The sequence below is a fragment of the Corvus kubaryi genome, unplaced genomic scaffold (assembly GCF_017639235.1).
Source record: "Corvus kubaryi isolate FWS band 111438036 unplaced genomic scaffold, C.kubaryi_AGA036_p1.0 37352, whole genome shotgun sequence".
Lineage (NCBI taxonomy): Eukaryota > Metazoa > Chordata > Aves > Passeriformes > Corvidae > Corvus > Corvus kubaryi.
The window spans coordinates 390,514-405,548 of record NW_024581114.1 but is presented as its reverse complement, the minus strand read 5'-3'; the positions used below and the strand labels follow the sequence as shown (position 1 = coordinate 405,548).

At 46.1% G+C, this 15,035-nt stretch overlaps 2 protein-coding genes across 2 annotated transcripts in view; both read right to left on the bottom strand.

The window, feature by feature from the left end:
* LRRC47 (leucine rich repeat containing 47) overlaps nucleotides 1-578 on the bottom strand; it is a 5,629-nt gene extending 5,051 nt beyond the window's left edge. Inside the window, exons 1-3 of the mRNA XM_042031913.1 lie at nucleotides 528-578; nucleotides 384-475; nucleotides 41-288 (exon numbers count right to left, since the gene is read on the bottom strand). Coding sequence (XP_041887847.1) covers nucleotides 41-288; nucleotides 384-475; nucleotides 528-578 — 391 coding nt within the window. The remainder of the gene's footprint in view (nucleotides 1-40; nucleotides 289-383; nucleotides 476-527) is intronic.
* Nucleotides 579-643: 65 nt separating this feature from the next.
* Nucleotides 644-15,035, bottom strand: CEP104 (centrosomal protein 104). The gene is made up of 22 exons (XM_042031963.1): nucleotides 14,996-15,035; nucleotides 14,193-14,356; nucleotides 13,498-13,671; nucleotides 13,076-13,214; nucleotides 12,387-12,452; nucleotides 11,949-12,025; nucleotides 11,637-11,805; nucleotides 11,172-11,330; nucleotides 10,346-10,573; nucleotides 9,929-10,132; nucleotides 9,265-9,432; nucleotides 8,515-8,688; nucleotides 7,990-8,166; nucleotides 7,374-7,580; nucleotides 6,786-6,902; nucleotides 6,317-6,353; nucleotides 6,157-6,238; nucleotides 5,441-5,549; nucleotides 5,029-5,167; nucleotides 4,250-4,317; nucleotides 3,924-4,014; nucleotides 644-2,780 (listed from the first exon to the last, which is right to left on the bottom strand). The coding sequence occupies exons 2-22, from the start codon at nucleotides 14,303-14,305 to the stop codon at nucleotides 2,647-2,649; spliced, it is 2,832 nt and encodes a 943-aa protein (XP_041887897.1). The 5' UTR covers nucleotides 14,306-14,356; nucleotides 14,996-15,035; the 3' UTR covers nucleotides 644-2,646.

The following is a 15,035-nucleotide window of genomic DNA, read 5'->3' as shown; positions in this document are numbered from 1 at the left end:
GCGGGGCCGAGGCGCTTCCACCCCGTGCTGCGAGGAGTACCGGCCAGCGACAGCTCCCGCCGCCGCTCCCGCGCCGCCGCCTCCAGCTCCGGCCACGGCCCCGCCGCCGCCATCGCGCCCACACCCCGCCCGCGGCCGGCGCCACCGCCCAGGGACCGCCCCCGGCACAGGTCCCGCCCTCGGGGAGGGTCCGGCCGCCACCCGAACCCGCTGCGGGAACGCAGCAGCGGGAGAGCGGCGGCGCGGGCCGGCCGGGAGGGGCCGGGCGCTGCTCCTGGATAGTGATACCTGAAACAAGGGCAAAACACGGGACTGCGTCGCCGCCGAGCAGCGCGTCTGCCCCAGCAGAGCTGCACAGGCCCAGGTACAGCTCACACACGTACAGGTACAACTTACACAGGTAGAGGTACAGCACACACAGGTCCAGGTACACCTCACACAGGTCCAGGTTCAGCTCACACAGCTGCAGCACGCTCTGGTACACAGGTCACACAGGTAGGGGTCACACACACACAGGTACAACGTACACAGGTCCAGGTCCAGTACACACATGTACCCCCAGGTGCTGCAGGAGCCATGCCCTCATTCCCCCCTGCACCGATTTCCATTGTAGCAGCTGGAAAATGCAGAGGTACCCTCCAGATTGGCTAAAGTAATTTATTAAATATGTGCAATAAAAATAACTGACATTTAACACAAGTGACTCCTTTTCTTGAGAAAATCTCCCAGATTTCAATACTTGCTCTGTTCATCCAGCACTTTGGAACACGCAATCACTATAAATTGCTTTCTTGGGGTAGTGGAACACCAAGAGGTCTTTTGGGATGAGATCAGCTCCTGCACACAGGGACATGGGCTGTTCTGGAATAATCTGAAGTGACACAGATGGAAACACCTCAACTGACACTCAGGCACAGTTCACTCAGACAGAGATGACACAGAAACCAGCCCTGAGCTCAGGACCACGCTCCTTCCTTGCATTCCCACTGCAGTCCTGTTCTTGCCAAATCCAGTTTCCAGTCCAACACTTTGCAGACCTTCTTTCCCTTGCTCAGACCTGCACCCGTGCAATGGTTTTCCTCTGGAACATTTTGCTCAAGACCTCATGGCACAGCATTAAACCTCACAGTGTTTTTCACCCCAGTGCTTATTTTGCCACTGTGGCAAACCCAGGTTGTTTATTAAGGGACAGCCCCAGGAAATCCACTTTTAAAGATGACACTGGTGGTCCTACTGTGTTCCAAAAGGGTCCTTTCACATTCTAAAAAGTTGCCATTTTATCACTGCTAAGTTACTTCCTTATCGTACCACAGAGTAGTTTTCATCCTTACACCTCTGAGCAAGATCAATGGTTATTGTTAGATATTTATTATTTACTCAGCATACAGAATACTAGGCTCTCAAATAGGAACCTGTGTTACTAAAGGGAAAATAAAAATACCTGTGTATTTGTTAATATAGATATGATTGTATGTATGTTCCTAATGTGTGTGTAATTATTGAGATATGTATTTGGAAGAGTTAGAGAAACAATTTATACCAAGATTTTTTGAAATCCAAGCATACTGATCTACCTGGAAAATCCAGAAGCTGCTAAGTGGGCTGCAGGCAAACTAGAAAAACTGTATTACAAAATCAGCTATTTATATATTGAACACCACCACACATTCACTCCATGGGAGCAAAAACCCCCAAATTTCCCCTTATATTATTATGATCACTCATTCCCATGCCCATGGTACCAATTCCATCCTGGAAAGCAACAGCTGGAATGTTACAGGTAGAGATGTGAGAATTGCTGCTTTGGTACAAAGCTTCATGCCTTGGGTCTTAATAGACTTTGTCTCTCTGAAGCTGTTAAAGACACATGCTGCAGTCTGTGGCTGGTTGTGTTAATCAAGATCTAACTAGAAAAGCTCAGTATTTGAGCTGAAAGTGCACTAAAGCAGGCAAAAAGGTCTAAATTTACTAATTCAACTCTTCAGGGCCCAACCAAGTTTATTTTTTCATTTCTGTAAGGGGCCATTTCTTGGGGACACAGACTTGGAGGGTTTAGTTTAACCCTCCTGCCAAGTGGGCTCATAAGGCACTTGGTGCACAGTGAGAGAGGCCACAATGTCCTGTCACCTCCTACACAGCAGCACAACACAGGAGAACATCCAACCAGCCCTCTGGATTTTCCATTTGGTGCTAATTCCTGGGATTAAGCAGTGCTTTGGGTACAGCTCTGCTGTCTTTAGAACCCTAAATCTGACATACATGTAAGGTCAGGCTTCCCCCACGCCTGGCTCCTGTTCCTCGAGCACCTCGGGGGACCCAGGGAAGAGACTTCACTCCCCTGATGTAATTAATGTGCTTGAACCCATTAAATTACAGACATGGGATTGGAAAGGAGAGCAGAGTTATCTGTCAGAATAATGTTTGTGGCCCAGAATATTTGGTATTTCTAACAGGAGCATTCTTAGGAGCAAAGCCCAGTGCTGCAGTGACAGCAACGCCAAGGGACGGCCGTGGGGATCACACTGGGCACTGATCAAGGCTAAAAACAGTCCACAGAAAAGATGATACAAGTTGCCCACAATTCTTAAATAGCTCTGAACAGCCACGTGCCCAGTTATTAAGACAAAGGAAGAAATACTTGTCTTGTCATCGCTTTGAGTATGTTTTGCCACTGCTTTTATTTGGGCCCCCTCGGGCTCGGATCCTGTTTCCTACTGAAGGAGGTTGAAACTTTGCTCCTGAAGGACCTGGTTTCCTCAAACAGTAGCCACCTACTTTGGCTGTGAAGAGAAAAATAGAGATCATTATTGCAAGCACATCTAGTCCCAGCAGTGAACTTAATCCACTGTTTTGATTCCCAAGATCTGTTAAGTCTGAATGACTGAAGCAACCAGAAGCTGACAGGCATTGTGCCTCAGCATGTTCCACACCAGCAGAGGTCAGACTCCAGGGTCAGGGCTCCTTTTCCTATCTCTAGGAAATAGCTCTGGAATCAGTTTATGCAGGCAGGATTTGCTTCTGTTTCCAAATTCTAAGCAGCAACAAACTAACAACTGCCTGGCATCTCATCAGCCAGAACAAACAGCAAAGCTGAGGACAGACTGAACTGTGGATCCAGTTTAAGACTGGGAGGTGCTGAGTTTAATCCCTGTGATTCATTAAGGTCAGCTGGAATGGGCAATTCCAGAGCTCCTTCCAGGAACCTGGAGTACTGACATGCAGATATGAGCAAGCACAGCTCGGATAGAGCAGGTGAACTCTGAACACGCAGCTGACTAAAAATCTCCAGAGTCTGAAGGAGGAAAGGTTTGGATGTAACTGGCTGAAAGTTCTGGTGCTGCAGGCAGTTTGTTTAACTTCTGTGCTCTGGAAATAAAAGGATTTTCCACGTGCTTCATAAAGAGAACTGTTAAAAAAAACACCACCTGACATCAGCATCAAAGTCTCTCTGACAGTAAAAAAGCTGCACATCTGTCAAGTTCCTGGGTCTGGACTGGAAAGGAAAAGCAGTGCACAGCACTCACTGTTCAGTTCACCCTGTAATTAGGATCAGATTAGAAGCCTTTGATTGGCCACTAAAAGCTAAATCAGGCTCTGGTTCCCTGTGTCAGCGTTCAGGAGCTTTCCAGAACACTGTTCAGCTGATTGTTCTATTCATGGTCATCCTGTTCCGCAGAAAAAAACCCTGAACTGATCAATTTATCCAATCTGCCAGTTTTCCCCACCAGCTGAGCTTGTGTCCTCCTTTTAACATGATTGTTATTGCATGATTTTGGGAATTTGCTCCCCAAGCACACTGCTCCAGCACAAGAACTATCACTTAGCTCACACAAATGCAAACCATGAGTTGCACAGACCCAGCTCTTGGGGATGAAACACTTTCCTTATTAAACAAACGTTATTATCACTAATTAATGTCTTACCAGGCTGCACCAGAATGGTTTTGTTCATGGGGGATGTCCTCCGCTGGTTCATTTTACAGCCATCTCTGTCCATCAGGTGAGATCTCCAGGCCTGAAGTCAATTACAAAGAAGGGATAGTACAACTCCAGCAAAATTAGCCAATGGCACATGGGGAAAATGATAATTGTGTACAGGCTTTATGGCAACAGCACTTTAATCTGCTTTTTCAAAGTGTGAGATCCTTGATATGGAATAGAAATTAATATATCCATTATTTTAATATATCTTGAAAGGTATGTCACACGAAAACAACCCATAACAACATCAGAGTGAAGGGTGGCCTCACCTCCTCTCCAGGGGGAAAGTTCTCATGGCACAGAGGGCAACGGTTAGCCACGTTTTCTGGTTTGGCAGCTGAAATTGTTTGAAAAATAATGTAAGAATTGCAAAGAGAGCCTAATTTCAGACACAAGAAGAGAATTTGCACAGCAAATAGCATAAAACTACCCCATGACTAACCCAGCTCCTGCCCCATTATCATTAACTGCTCCCAAAGAAGCTCCATGTTTAATCATCTTCATCAAAACAAGATCAAAAGGAATCACAGAATCCAGAATTGCCTGGATTGGAAGGGATCCTAAAGATCACCCAGCTCTCCCTTGTGCTGCCACTCTTGGCCCTTGTACATAGTCTCTCTCCACCTTTCTTGTAGCCCTCTCAGGCACTGGAAGGCCACAATTAGGTCACTTCAAAGCCTTTTCTTCTCCAGGCTAAACAATCCCAATTCTCTCAGCCTTTCCCCATAGCAGAGGTGACTCATCCCTTTGATCAGCTTGGTGCCCTCTCTGAACTCATTCCAACAGGTCCATGTCCTTTCTGTGCTGGGATAGTGCTCAATCCACAGGGATATGGTAGAGATTTTCCAGTCTTTTCACTCACCCTCCCCACACACATTCACAGAGGCCAAGCACTGTAAAACTCAGGCATTTATCCCAAATCTTCTCCCTCCTGAGGATTTACTTAGATCCCTAAGGCTGAAACACAAGCAGCCTGACTTGCCAAAGATCCCTGGTGTTTGAAAGTCTGAACCTCTGATGTTCCACCTTCCTGTTTGGAGCTACTCACGATTGCAAATCCTGCTCTTTGTGTGTCTGGGCAGCTCATCCCTGGGCACGGCCTCTCTGCAGCGTGGGCACTTCCCAAAGCTGTCCCTTTTGTCACAGTCAGTCAGCAAGTGCTCCGTCAGGCTGGCAATCTCCAGCATCTGCAACACAGCCACGAAGGTTTGTGCTGAGCAAATAGGGATGGGATTTTAAAAAAATCACTTTAGCCTCACCTTCCAAAAGGACAAAGGGAAAATTCCATTTCAGTCCATTTATTAATTCATTTTCTAATGCTGCTCTTTTCCAAAAGCGCTACCCAAATCACACAGGTGTGTTCAGAATTCACCTGCCTGAGCGTTAAATATCTGACAGTGCCTCTAAACCAGAATAACAGCAGTCAATGTCTTTAGTAGCTGTGGGAAGCTCAGTCTGACCTGTTTGCAGTGCTCACACCGGGTTAACATGGGGCAGTGCTTCCAGTAATGCAGATCCAACCCTTCCTCTGTGAAGGACTTGTTCCTTTCACCACAAAAAATACACAAGCTGGGAAAAAAATACAAACATCAGTGACACCAGAGAGAAATGGATGAGCCCTGTTCCTTCTGTTCCAAGCTATTCTGAAAAACAGCCAATATCTTGAAGATGTTCTTTTCCCTGTGTAGTGCTGACCTGAGGATGGGGCAGGTACTGGGAGTAATTTATGGTAAATACAACTATAGAGCATTTTTTCCTACAGAAAATTCCACAAAAGTTCTGACAGCAGCCCACCAAAACTGGCTTTCCTGGATCCAGAATTCCCAAGGGCTTCCTCTCCACCCTCCCCCTACAACACCCAGCAAAGCCACACCACATTTTCCCCTTATTTCACACTGGCAGCTGAACATTAAACTCTGGGTATTTCTTATCCCACAAGCAAACACTCAGAAAAAAAAAAAAAAGTACTAAGTCACACTGTCCAAGAACTTAAAAAAAAAAAAAAAAGCAGCTAGGATTGCCTGGCGATAATTCCAAATGTGTTAGAGGAGATTTTAGTCTTTATTGTTTCACTGCTGAAGGTATTAGCTTTGATCTACTGGAAAAACGTTATTACTGTTAGGGGCTCACAGATGACACCAAGTGCTTAAGGTGATTAGAGGCTCATCTCACTTACTTATCCAGGTAATTTGCAACAGAGGAAAGTTCCTCCTGAATATTTGCTGCTGTAGCCTGGGGGCTTCCATATAGCTGGTAACCTGTAAGGAGAGAACTATTAAACCAAAATCACGTCTTAATTCATCTATGTTTCTTAACTCTTATTTGAAACTACCTACCTCGAATCTCTGTCTTCTGAAAATCAGATTCTTTCTCCTATTGAACAAAGAAATTTAACTCAGAAATTTGCCTTCCAGGGAGAAAAGGAACACACTATATTCTGATTTCTGTCTGGAATTTTAAACTTAGAAGCAGAGCCAATGCACTACAATGTTTGTGCTTCTGGTTCTAGGGCAAACATCTTGTATTAAGGTACTATTTTATATTATAAAGGTATTATTATATTGTTATATTATAATAAAGAATCCAGATTTTACACTATGTTAGGAAAAACAACATCCCAGATTTTACACTATGTTAGGAAAAACAACACCCCAGATTTTAAACTGGACTGCTGAGGAGAAAAGTCACCCAGGGTATGTCTGGAGTTTCTCTCTTTTTAATGAGCCAACTCCAATGCTCATTGTCTAAGGCCATGATACCCGAGGAGCAAAGGATTAAAATAACTTTAAACCAAAACATGCTCACCTCTTCAGCTTCAACCTCTTCTAGTAACTCTAACTTTAGAGCTGCTGGGTGGCCTTTTAGAACTTTAATTTCCTCCTTTGTCTGTTTCTCTGCTTCTGTTGCTGCTTTCCTCTGCGCCTGGCAGGAAATACTCTGTCAGTTCCAAAAGCTTTGGAACCATCCCTCATACACAAGATATTGCAAAACACATCAGCACAGTGCTCATGGCTGATAGAGGACAGGAAATCTCCTGCTTGGTTAAGTGATGAGTGTGATACAGCCACACCTCCCTTCTCCCAAATTCCTCTGCACCACCTGAAAGGAACACACAGCACAGCCTTTGGGCTTACTGTTCCCAATGGCTGACAGCAGAAAATAGCATTTGTGCATTTTCCCAACTGCTTGTCCATCTCTGTATTCCTTGTTGGCTTTATTCCCAGCAGTGAGTATAGGGAACACACTGAGCCTGCTACACTAAGGAACATTAACCACACACCTGAAGACACTCTGCTACCTGTGCAGCATCCAACCTGCCACGAAATCAGGATACTACTCAGCCAACTGCCGTGTCTGAAGTGGCCCTGTACGTTCTGCCCTCTCATTGCATACCCTCATTTCAGTTTCAGAAGATTTCCCGTCGATTTTGGCAAACCCATCGAAGAGTGTTTTGTAGCGCACGGTCTTGCGGGCGCCGGCGTCGTCCGGAGGGAGATGTTCCAGCACGGCTGCCCTGTGCTCCCTGTACATGGCAAAGATGATCCGCAGCACCACCTCACGCACCTCGTGGGCCCTGTGCTCCAGAGCCCCCGTGGCAAACTGAAAATAATTGTAAACAATTATGTCTCTCTTCTCTCGCATTTTTAAGGATTCGTTTATTAGTCCAAGACTCTCCTGCAGCAGGAGAAATCTTCCTACAAGACAGGTTTTGCAAATACTTTTTAACCTATTGATTCTTTTTTCCCCATATCTTGATTCATGGAATCCTAGAGTGGTTTGGGTTGAAAGGGACCTTAAAGCTCATCTCATTCCACCCCATACCATGGGCAGGGACACCTCCTACTAGACCAGGTTGTTCCAAGCCCTGCCCAACCTGGTCTAAAATTACCAGCACTGTTGATCAGGGGAATACTCCTCTTCAGAAATTCTCAAGCACTCCAAACCAGCCAGGCAAGCCCCCAGAAAACCATCAGAAAATCCTCCATGTGCTGTAACCTCAACCTCTTACCTTCATGACGTTGTTGACGGTAAACCCGGAGTTTTCAGTCCCCATGGCTCTCAAGAGAGATTCCACCAATTCCACGTGGCTCATTGCCAGGTGTGTTGGGGAGTTTGGTTTAAATGTTTTAACCAGGTGGACTGGAATAATCTGGAGAGGTTTCACTTCAGGGCACAGTGCCATTTCCTAGGAACACACAGAGGCAGTGAGCAGGCAGACACTGCATGAGGACAATTACCTGTCTGCAAAGGAGAGTTTTCTCATCTCTGTAAGTCACTTGCAACAAAGAACACGAGTCACACCTGCAGAGCAGCAGGTAGCCCCAGACTGCTCCAGGTGACCCTGATTTGGCAGGGGGTTGGACTGGATGATCTCCAGAGGGCCCTTCCAACCCCAGCTATTCTCTGATAAGATTCTGTGATAAGGTTCTGTGGTAAGCTGCAACACTTCACAGCAGCCAACCCTGGTCTCACAGCCCACTCTGATCAGGTGTTTCCCACCTGTGAGCTCCCAAATTTGAAGGGAAACACCCACCTGGATGAAGGTTGAAGCCAGAAGACGAAGACGGGATGAGGAGTCTCCTGTTCTAGAAAGCAAATGTGGCAGGGTTTTTTCCACACAATGAGAAGTTTCTAGCTTCCCTAGTTTGTGTTTTGGTATATATTGGGTAATGATCATTTTTAGAAGTTTCAGGGAAGCCTGAAAAACCTAAGTTAGAAAGAAAAAGGAAACACTGAGCAAAAGTAACACAGAGCCCCCTGTTTTCAGACAATACAGTAAAATCTATTCTTAATCTGGAATTAGAGTTAACACCCTTAATAGAAGCTACTTCAGACAACTCTCTTCCAGAAAACCTGTTGCTAGGACTTAGATGAAAGGCTTCAGAAATTGTTTTATAAAGAGTAGCAACTCGATTTTCTTCTTTTCTTCTTATTTAAGGTTTATTTGATGCCCAAGTGTCCCTCAGCTAAGTGCAGTCCCTTGAGCTCTCAAGTGAAGTAACTAAAAGTTATTTCATTGCTGTATTTCAACTTTAACAAACAAAAAGGCCCAATCTCACTGCATCAGCAGATGTTTCTCAAGCTCATGGCTCAGCCCAGGGTAGTGTTCTCCATCTGCTCAATGCCAGATATTGCCCAGTTGTTTTAGAGTTTTGAGGGGTTTTGGGTCTGGACTTACTCAACAGCAGATTTATAAACAATTTGTTCCAAGTATCTCAACCCCACGGCTCTGCAATTTTGGCTGCCAGTTCTTCACTGGAGCATCAAACCTATCCCAACTTACTGAAGACACGGTGTCTTTGATGGCCCTTTCCACAAGGAAAACAGCAGCTCTCAGCATGCTCCTTAAATCCTCCTTTGGAGTGTCCACTGACACTTCCATCAGCTTCTTGTACACAGCCAGTAACGCGTCCTCTCGACACGACCAAGTTCTGGAATACGCTCCTGACACCTGGGCACAGAACAGGTTTGTCTCTTAAAAGGTCCCTGCAGATATTTCAACACATATTTAACATTTATACAGAGAACCAGACTCACAAAGAACATATCAACTGAAGCACGAAATCCCCAGGTGTTCCCCACAGGAATCTGGCTTTATTAAAAGCACACATTTTGGAATGTGATCACAGAAATGGGATTAACAGGTCAGGCTCATGGAGCCCTTCCAGACACAGTGAGGGTTTCTCTCTCTCTGCAAAAGACAGTGGCAAGTTATGGGTATTCTGGACCAATATCCTAAAGCAGCCTGCTGGATCCTGCCTGTTTGTCAGCACAGCAAGTAATCAATCACCAAAGCTACAGATCTGTAGAAATACTGAAAGCAGGCATCCATAAAGCCAAGGCCTAATTTTAAGTTCAGATTTCTAAATAGCAGCTCTGGACACATAAAAATCCACTCAACTCAACACAGAGCACAATAACCATGGATTTGTTCTACTGGTTCTTACCAAAGTCTCTCCAAAAACCTCCACAACGGGGCTGGCTTCCCTCAGTGCCTTCTCTGTGAGTGGTTTGGGTTCCCCAGCATTGCCAGTCCTTGGAGCATCACCCACATCCTCTTCAGTCACCTCTGGCTCAAGGTAGGCAACAGCTTCATCCACCTGCTTGCAGATGGTTGGGAGAGGCCTCTCATCGTAAGGTAAAAATTCAACCTAGCAGAAAAGATAAAAAATTTGTTGTTCTGGAAATGACTCAGATGTGAAGTGGTTTTATCGCTAACTGGATTCACCTCAGTGCAATTTTTCTCACATCAAAGCAGCATCACTCCCCAGCTAACCACGAGAATAACCCCGTTGTTTGGAAGGTTGGACATCAGATTGTTTGCTCTGACAGATTTCTGCAGTAACAGAGGGAACACTACTCACATTTTCCTTGGAAAATGTTTCCTTGCAGGTTGTGGGCTGCATCTGAGGAGAAAGAGGGGACTGGTAGGGAACAACAGACTCAGAAGTGGGATCCACCAACTGCTCTTCCAGCACAGACTCTGCCCTCTGGGGCTCTCCTTGGGGTGGGTCTGCAGGCTCAGGAGGGGAGCTCAGGGGGCTCTCAGTGCCACTCACAGACCCCAGAGGCAACTCAGGTGGTTTTCGGATCTGAAAAAAGGAAGGAGATTTTTTACAGCAAGGCTAAAAATGTGCTAAAATCAGTCAGTACAGCTACAACTCTGCCAACAGGATTCCAGGGGTTTCAAGTAAATATTAAACCTGGCTCACAGGTGTGTCATCATTCCCACTGGATGCAGCTTTATGAAACAGTCAAAAAACAATTCTGTGTGGGTGCATGTGTGGAGAGATTATAAAACTTCCTGTTCTGAGAGCATTACATAATTGTATGTATGTACAAAATCACATGGATTCTGTATGGTTAGCCTTGATACCAGCCTAAGCCTCCTCTACCCCTCCAAAATAGGAGAAAGTACCTTATTCATGTGCATCATGTGAAATTATGCAAAAATTTCAGGATCCTAATGCCATTTTCTTGAGACCTCAACAGTTTAATGTGATTTATGGAGACTAAGCATGTTCATGAAACACCACATTGAGAGTCTTAAGTTGGGGAAATCCCCAATCCAAACAGAAAGCTGAAAATCTTGAGCAAATCTCAAAATTTCTATTAACTTGTGAATTAAGCTGGGTTGCTGTGCCATTTCTATTTAGAACACCCTCCTGAGTGTGGACTAACAGCACCCACCAGCAGCTGTGCATCCAGGAGGTCGTGCAGCTCCAGCTGCTGGTACACCTTCAGCCTGTACTCGTCCATCTGCTCCTTCTTCTTCTTGGCAAGGTCATAATCCTCCTTCTCTACCGCGTAACGCTTCTCCACCTCGTACCGGCCGAGTCGCTCCCCCACCTAGGATTGGTACAAATCACCTTGGAATCATATTCCTGCACATTTCTTGGAATCATTTTACTGAGCATTTCTTGGAATCACCTTACTGAGCATTTCTTGGAATCACCTTACTGAGCATTTCTTGGAATCACCTTACTCTACTTGCCTCATTGCCTCCAGCCAAATGACTCAATCAAGCTATCTGACTTTAAAACTATTCTTTTGGGAAATATATCGAAAATCATTACGATTCCACACAAACAGCAAGGCCCCGATAGGCCACTGGAGCACTGCTCCACTTAGGAGCCAAAGATCTTTCAACACCACCTTCTGCAAGTCTGCAATGGCCTGTTTGAGCTTCTTGGCGTGGTCGTAGCACTCGTGACGCACAGCTTCCCGCTTCTTGTCATCCAGCCTCCGGATTATCTGAGCCACCTCTGGGTCCTGGTACATGTCAAAGGCCAAATCGTCCAGAGGTGAAATGGAGTCACGTTTCCTGAAGGCATAAAGTGAATAAAATAATTTACAATAAGCCAGGCTTCTCTTTTCATTAGCAGGGAATTAACAAAACACAGAGACCAACAACTACTTCACACCAAGCAGAGGTTTTGCCAGGGTATATGCAAAGAACATCCTTACCCAAGGTAAGTTCCATCTAAGGCAGGGTCATCTGATTTAATTCCCAAGTAGTGATCTATCAGCTTCTCTCTGGAAGGCTTTGGAAGGGTGGAAAAAAAATCTTAATGCACATTCACCAGTATCAGGTGTGTGTTCAAGACAGAATTCTGACTTTCCACAACCAACATCAGCTCTGCAACGTAGAGCACTTTTGTTTGGGGGCACATTGAAGCAAGGAGAGGCTGAAAATGAAAATGTCCCAACTAATTGTGTTTTAATTTTTGCATTCCCATATTAGGGTCAAATTTCTTGCTTCAAGAGAACATTAAAAATAAATTAATGCAACACAGCTCTGCTACAGCACAGAACTGGCAGAAGAAAGGTTCATCCCCTCACTCCAGGAACCTGTTCTTGAAGAGATGGAGCATCAGTAAAAGGACAGGGATGCTTTGCACTTACGCTGCTCATGCTGTCATTGTCAAAGTCTGCTGGATCCCCAATGATGTTCACAGCTACCAGGGCAACCTGCAGAGATTCACAGAAAATGGAAACATGTGAGCTCATTCCTCTCTTCTTGGAACAAAAACCAGGGCCTGTGGTCATCAGGGTGGTGTGGAAGCAGAGAGGAGCACTGAGTGTTAAATGTGCCTCCTGCTCCACTGAAAATGTATCACCAAATCTACAACCCCGTTGTGCTGTTCCCTTTCCTGGTCTGGGATGGAACTGAACTGAGTCCCTGCAGAACTGAGGCAGGTGCTTGTGTGTCTGTACCACAGTGGCTGTGCAACACCTTCACTTAATGCCACAACAGGTCCAAAACACTCAAGAGTGGCTTTGTGACCCCAAAGCTGTTCTCAAAGGGAGTTCCTTGTCCTCAACACACACCCTGCTGTGTGGGCTAAACCTCAGCACAAACAAGAGTGACAGAACGTGCCCTTGACTCGTTTGTTCTGGATGAGGTGCATCCAGCTGATCCCAACTCAATTCTAACCTGTTATTTGTGTTTTGTGCTTTAAAACAAACTAAAATAAATACAGGAGCTTTCTACCAACATTTTTTGCTTCTACAAATCAAGGGAGCAGACTTCTGTGCCTGCTCTTTACTAGGGAAGTGTCACCTAGGTTACCAGGTAAGGATTTTCAACTCACCTGCCCGTACAAGTTGTATTTATTGGCATAATTTTTATGGAAAATCAGCTTCAGGTACTGGCCAACTGCATCCATGTACACAGATTTCAACTCTCGAGCTCTGAAATCAGTCTTCTCATTGTCTGAGAGAGGGACATAACTGGGAAGGAAAACGTAACACGTGAGCAGAGGATACATCCAAACACACAGGAGGATTTCTGCTCCTCAGGTTTAAAACTCCCTCATAAGTGAATCAACGTGTGCTGTTTTCCTGGCAAGGCAATTCACCTGCATCTCCAGCTTTGTCACAGAGCTACACAAGCCCAGGATCTCTCTGCTGCTCACACAGCGTGTCCACATCACACACAACCACAGTGAGTACTATTTTCCCCTGAAGCTTTTCTTATCAAGACAATAAACTCATTCAGAACTTTCTGACTCACCCGAGTCTCTGAAACCTCTCTGACTGATAGGGAGCAAAGTATTCGGGCAGACTCTCACTGATGTAGAACTCAATTTTGCTTGCAATCATGTACTGGTGAGCGAGCAGCTGCAGCTTCCGGATCCGACACCTCTCCACCAACTGCAGGATGATTTCCTGGGGGTACTGACAGAGCCTGAAAGAGACACGGTTTCAGAATTCAATCATCTTTTTAAAGAAGACTTCACGTCCAACTTGAGCAATATTTAATTATGGAACTTTCAAGTTATTAATTGTAAGCCAACATCATAACTGTTGTAAGAAGAATCCCAAGAGTAGAGTAGAAACATTTTTCCCTTCCCTTTACTGTGTGCATATGTTCAGGTGCCCCGCACATGTTTAGAGGATGTGCTGAGACAAACACATTTTTCATACTAAGCCAAAGCAGTTGCAAACTCCAAGACTGCCAAGAACACAAATAGTTCCCATTTTCATTATCCAGGACTTCATTTAAATACAATGCAGTGCCTTTAGGTGTTAACCAAGGTGCTTTCTTCCCCCAGGATGACGATTCCATGGGATTAAAGTAACTTTTTTGCTTTATCAGTTTAGTCTGGGATGCTGCAAACTGCTCTGACCACGCACAGTACATCTGCCACTCATTTTAAACTTGGTGCTTCAGAACTTCAGTGCTCCAAGACCATCTCCTCACAGTACCTGGGCGACCGCCACCCGTTCACTGTTGGTGCATGAACCATCAGCTCCCGAGCACTGAACCCATCCTCGTGTCCCGACGAACTGACCACGGTGAAACCAATCTTGTGTGGCATCCTGGGGAGCTGAGCTGGTCAGAGCCACGGCCTTCAAGCTTAAACTCATCCCTGGAAGGATGATAAAAACCCACTGAGACACTACAGTCAAAGAATTGCATCCTGTGGTCTGTCAAGTCAGTAGATGATGAGTACAAATATATATTCCCTTTAATTAACATTGGCACCATAAATGTTTTTATGGTGCCGGTTTGATTAGTGCTGAGCAAAACGAGGATATAGCTCACTTGCAGAGCAGTCTGACATTACACTAAACCTGCTAATCCAAGATGGAGTTGAAACTAAGAGCTCCAAATGCACACAGGAGCAACCTGCACCAAACCTGTACCTGCACCATGGTCTGTGTGTTGCAGCCAGAGGAACAAAAAGCAAAGCACAAGGTCAGTTTAGTCTCTTTGGGAACGCCACGCACCCACCGCGGCTACTGCCAGGGACACAAGACAAGCACCGGGACCGCCGCTGCCCAGCCCGGGCCATGCCGGTGTTACGGCACCAACACCGGCCCCGTCCCTCCCTCCCCCATCGGCCCCCCAGGAGGCGCAGGCCCGGAGGGGTCACGGCCGCACCGCTCCGGGGGAACGGCCAGGACGGGCGGCGGACAAAGCACGCGGGGGCCTGGAGGGACCTCGGGAGGTCCCCGGGGCGGAGGGAGAGCGGAGCGCGGGGGGGAAGCGCCGGGCCGGGCCCCACCTGGCTCAGCGCGGCCCCATCGCCGCTCTCATGGCAACGC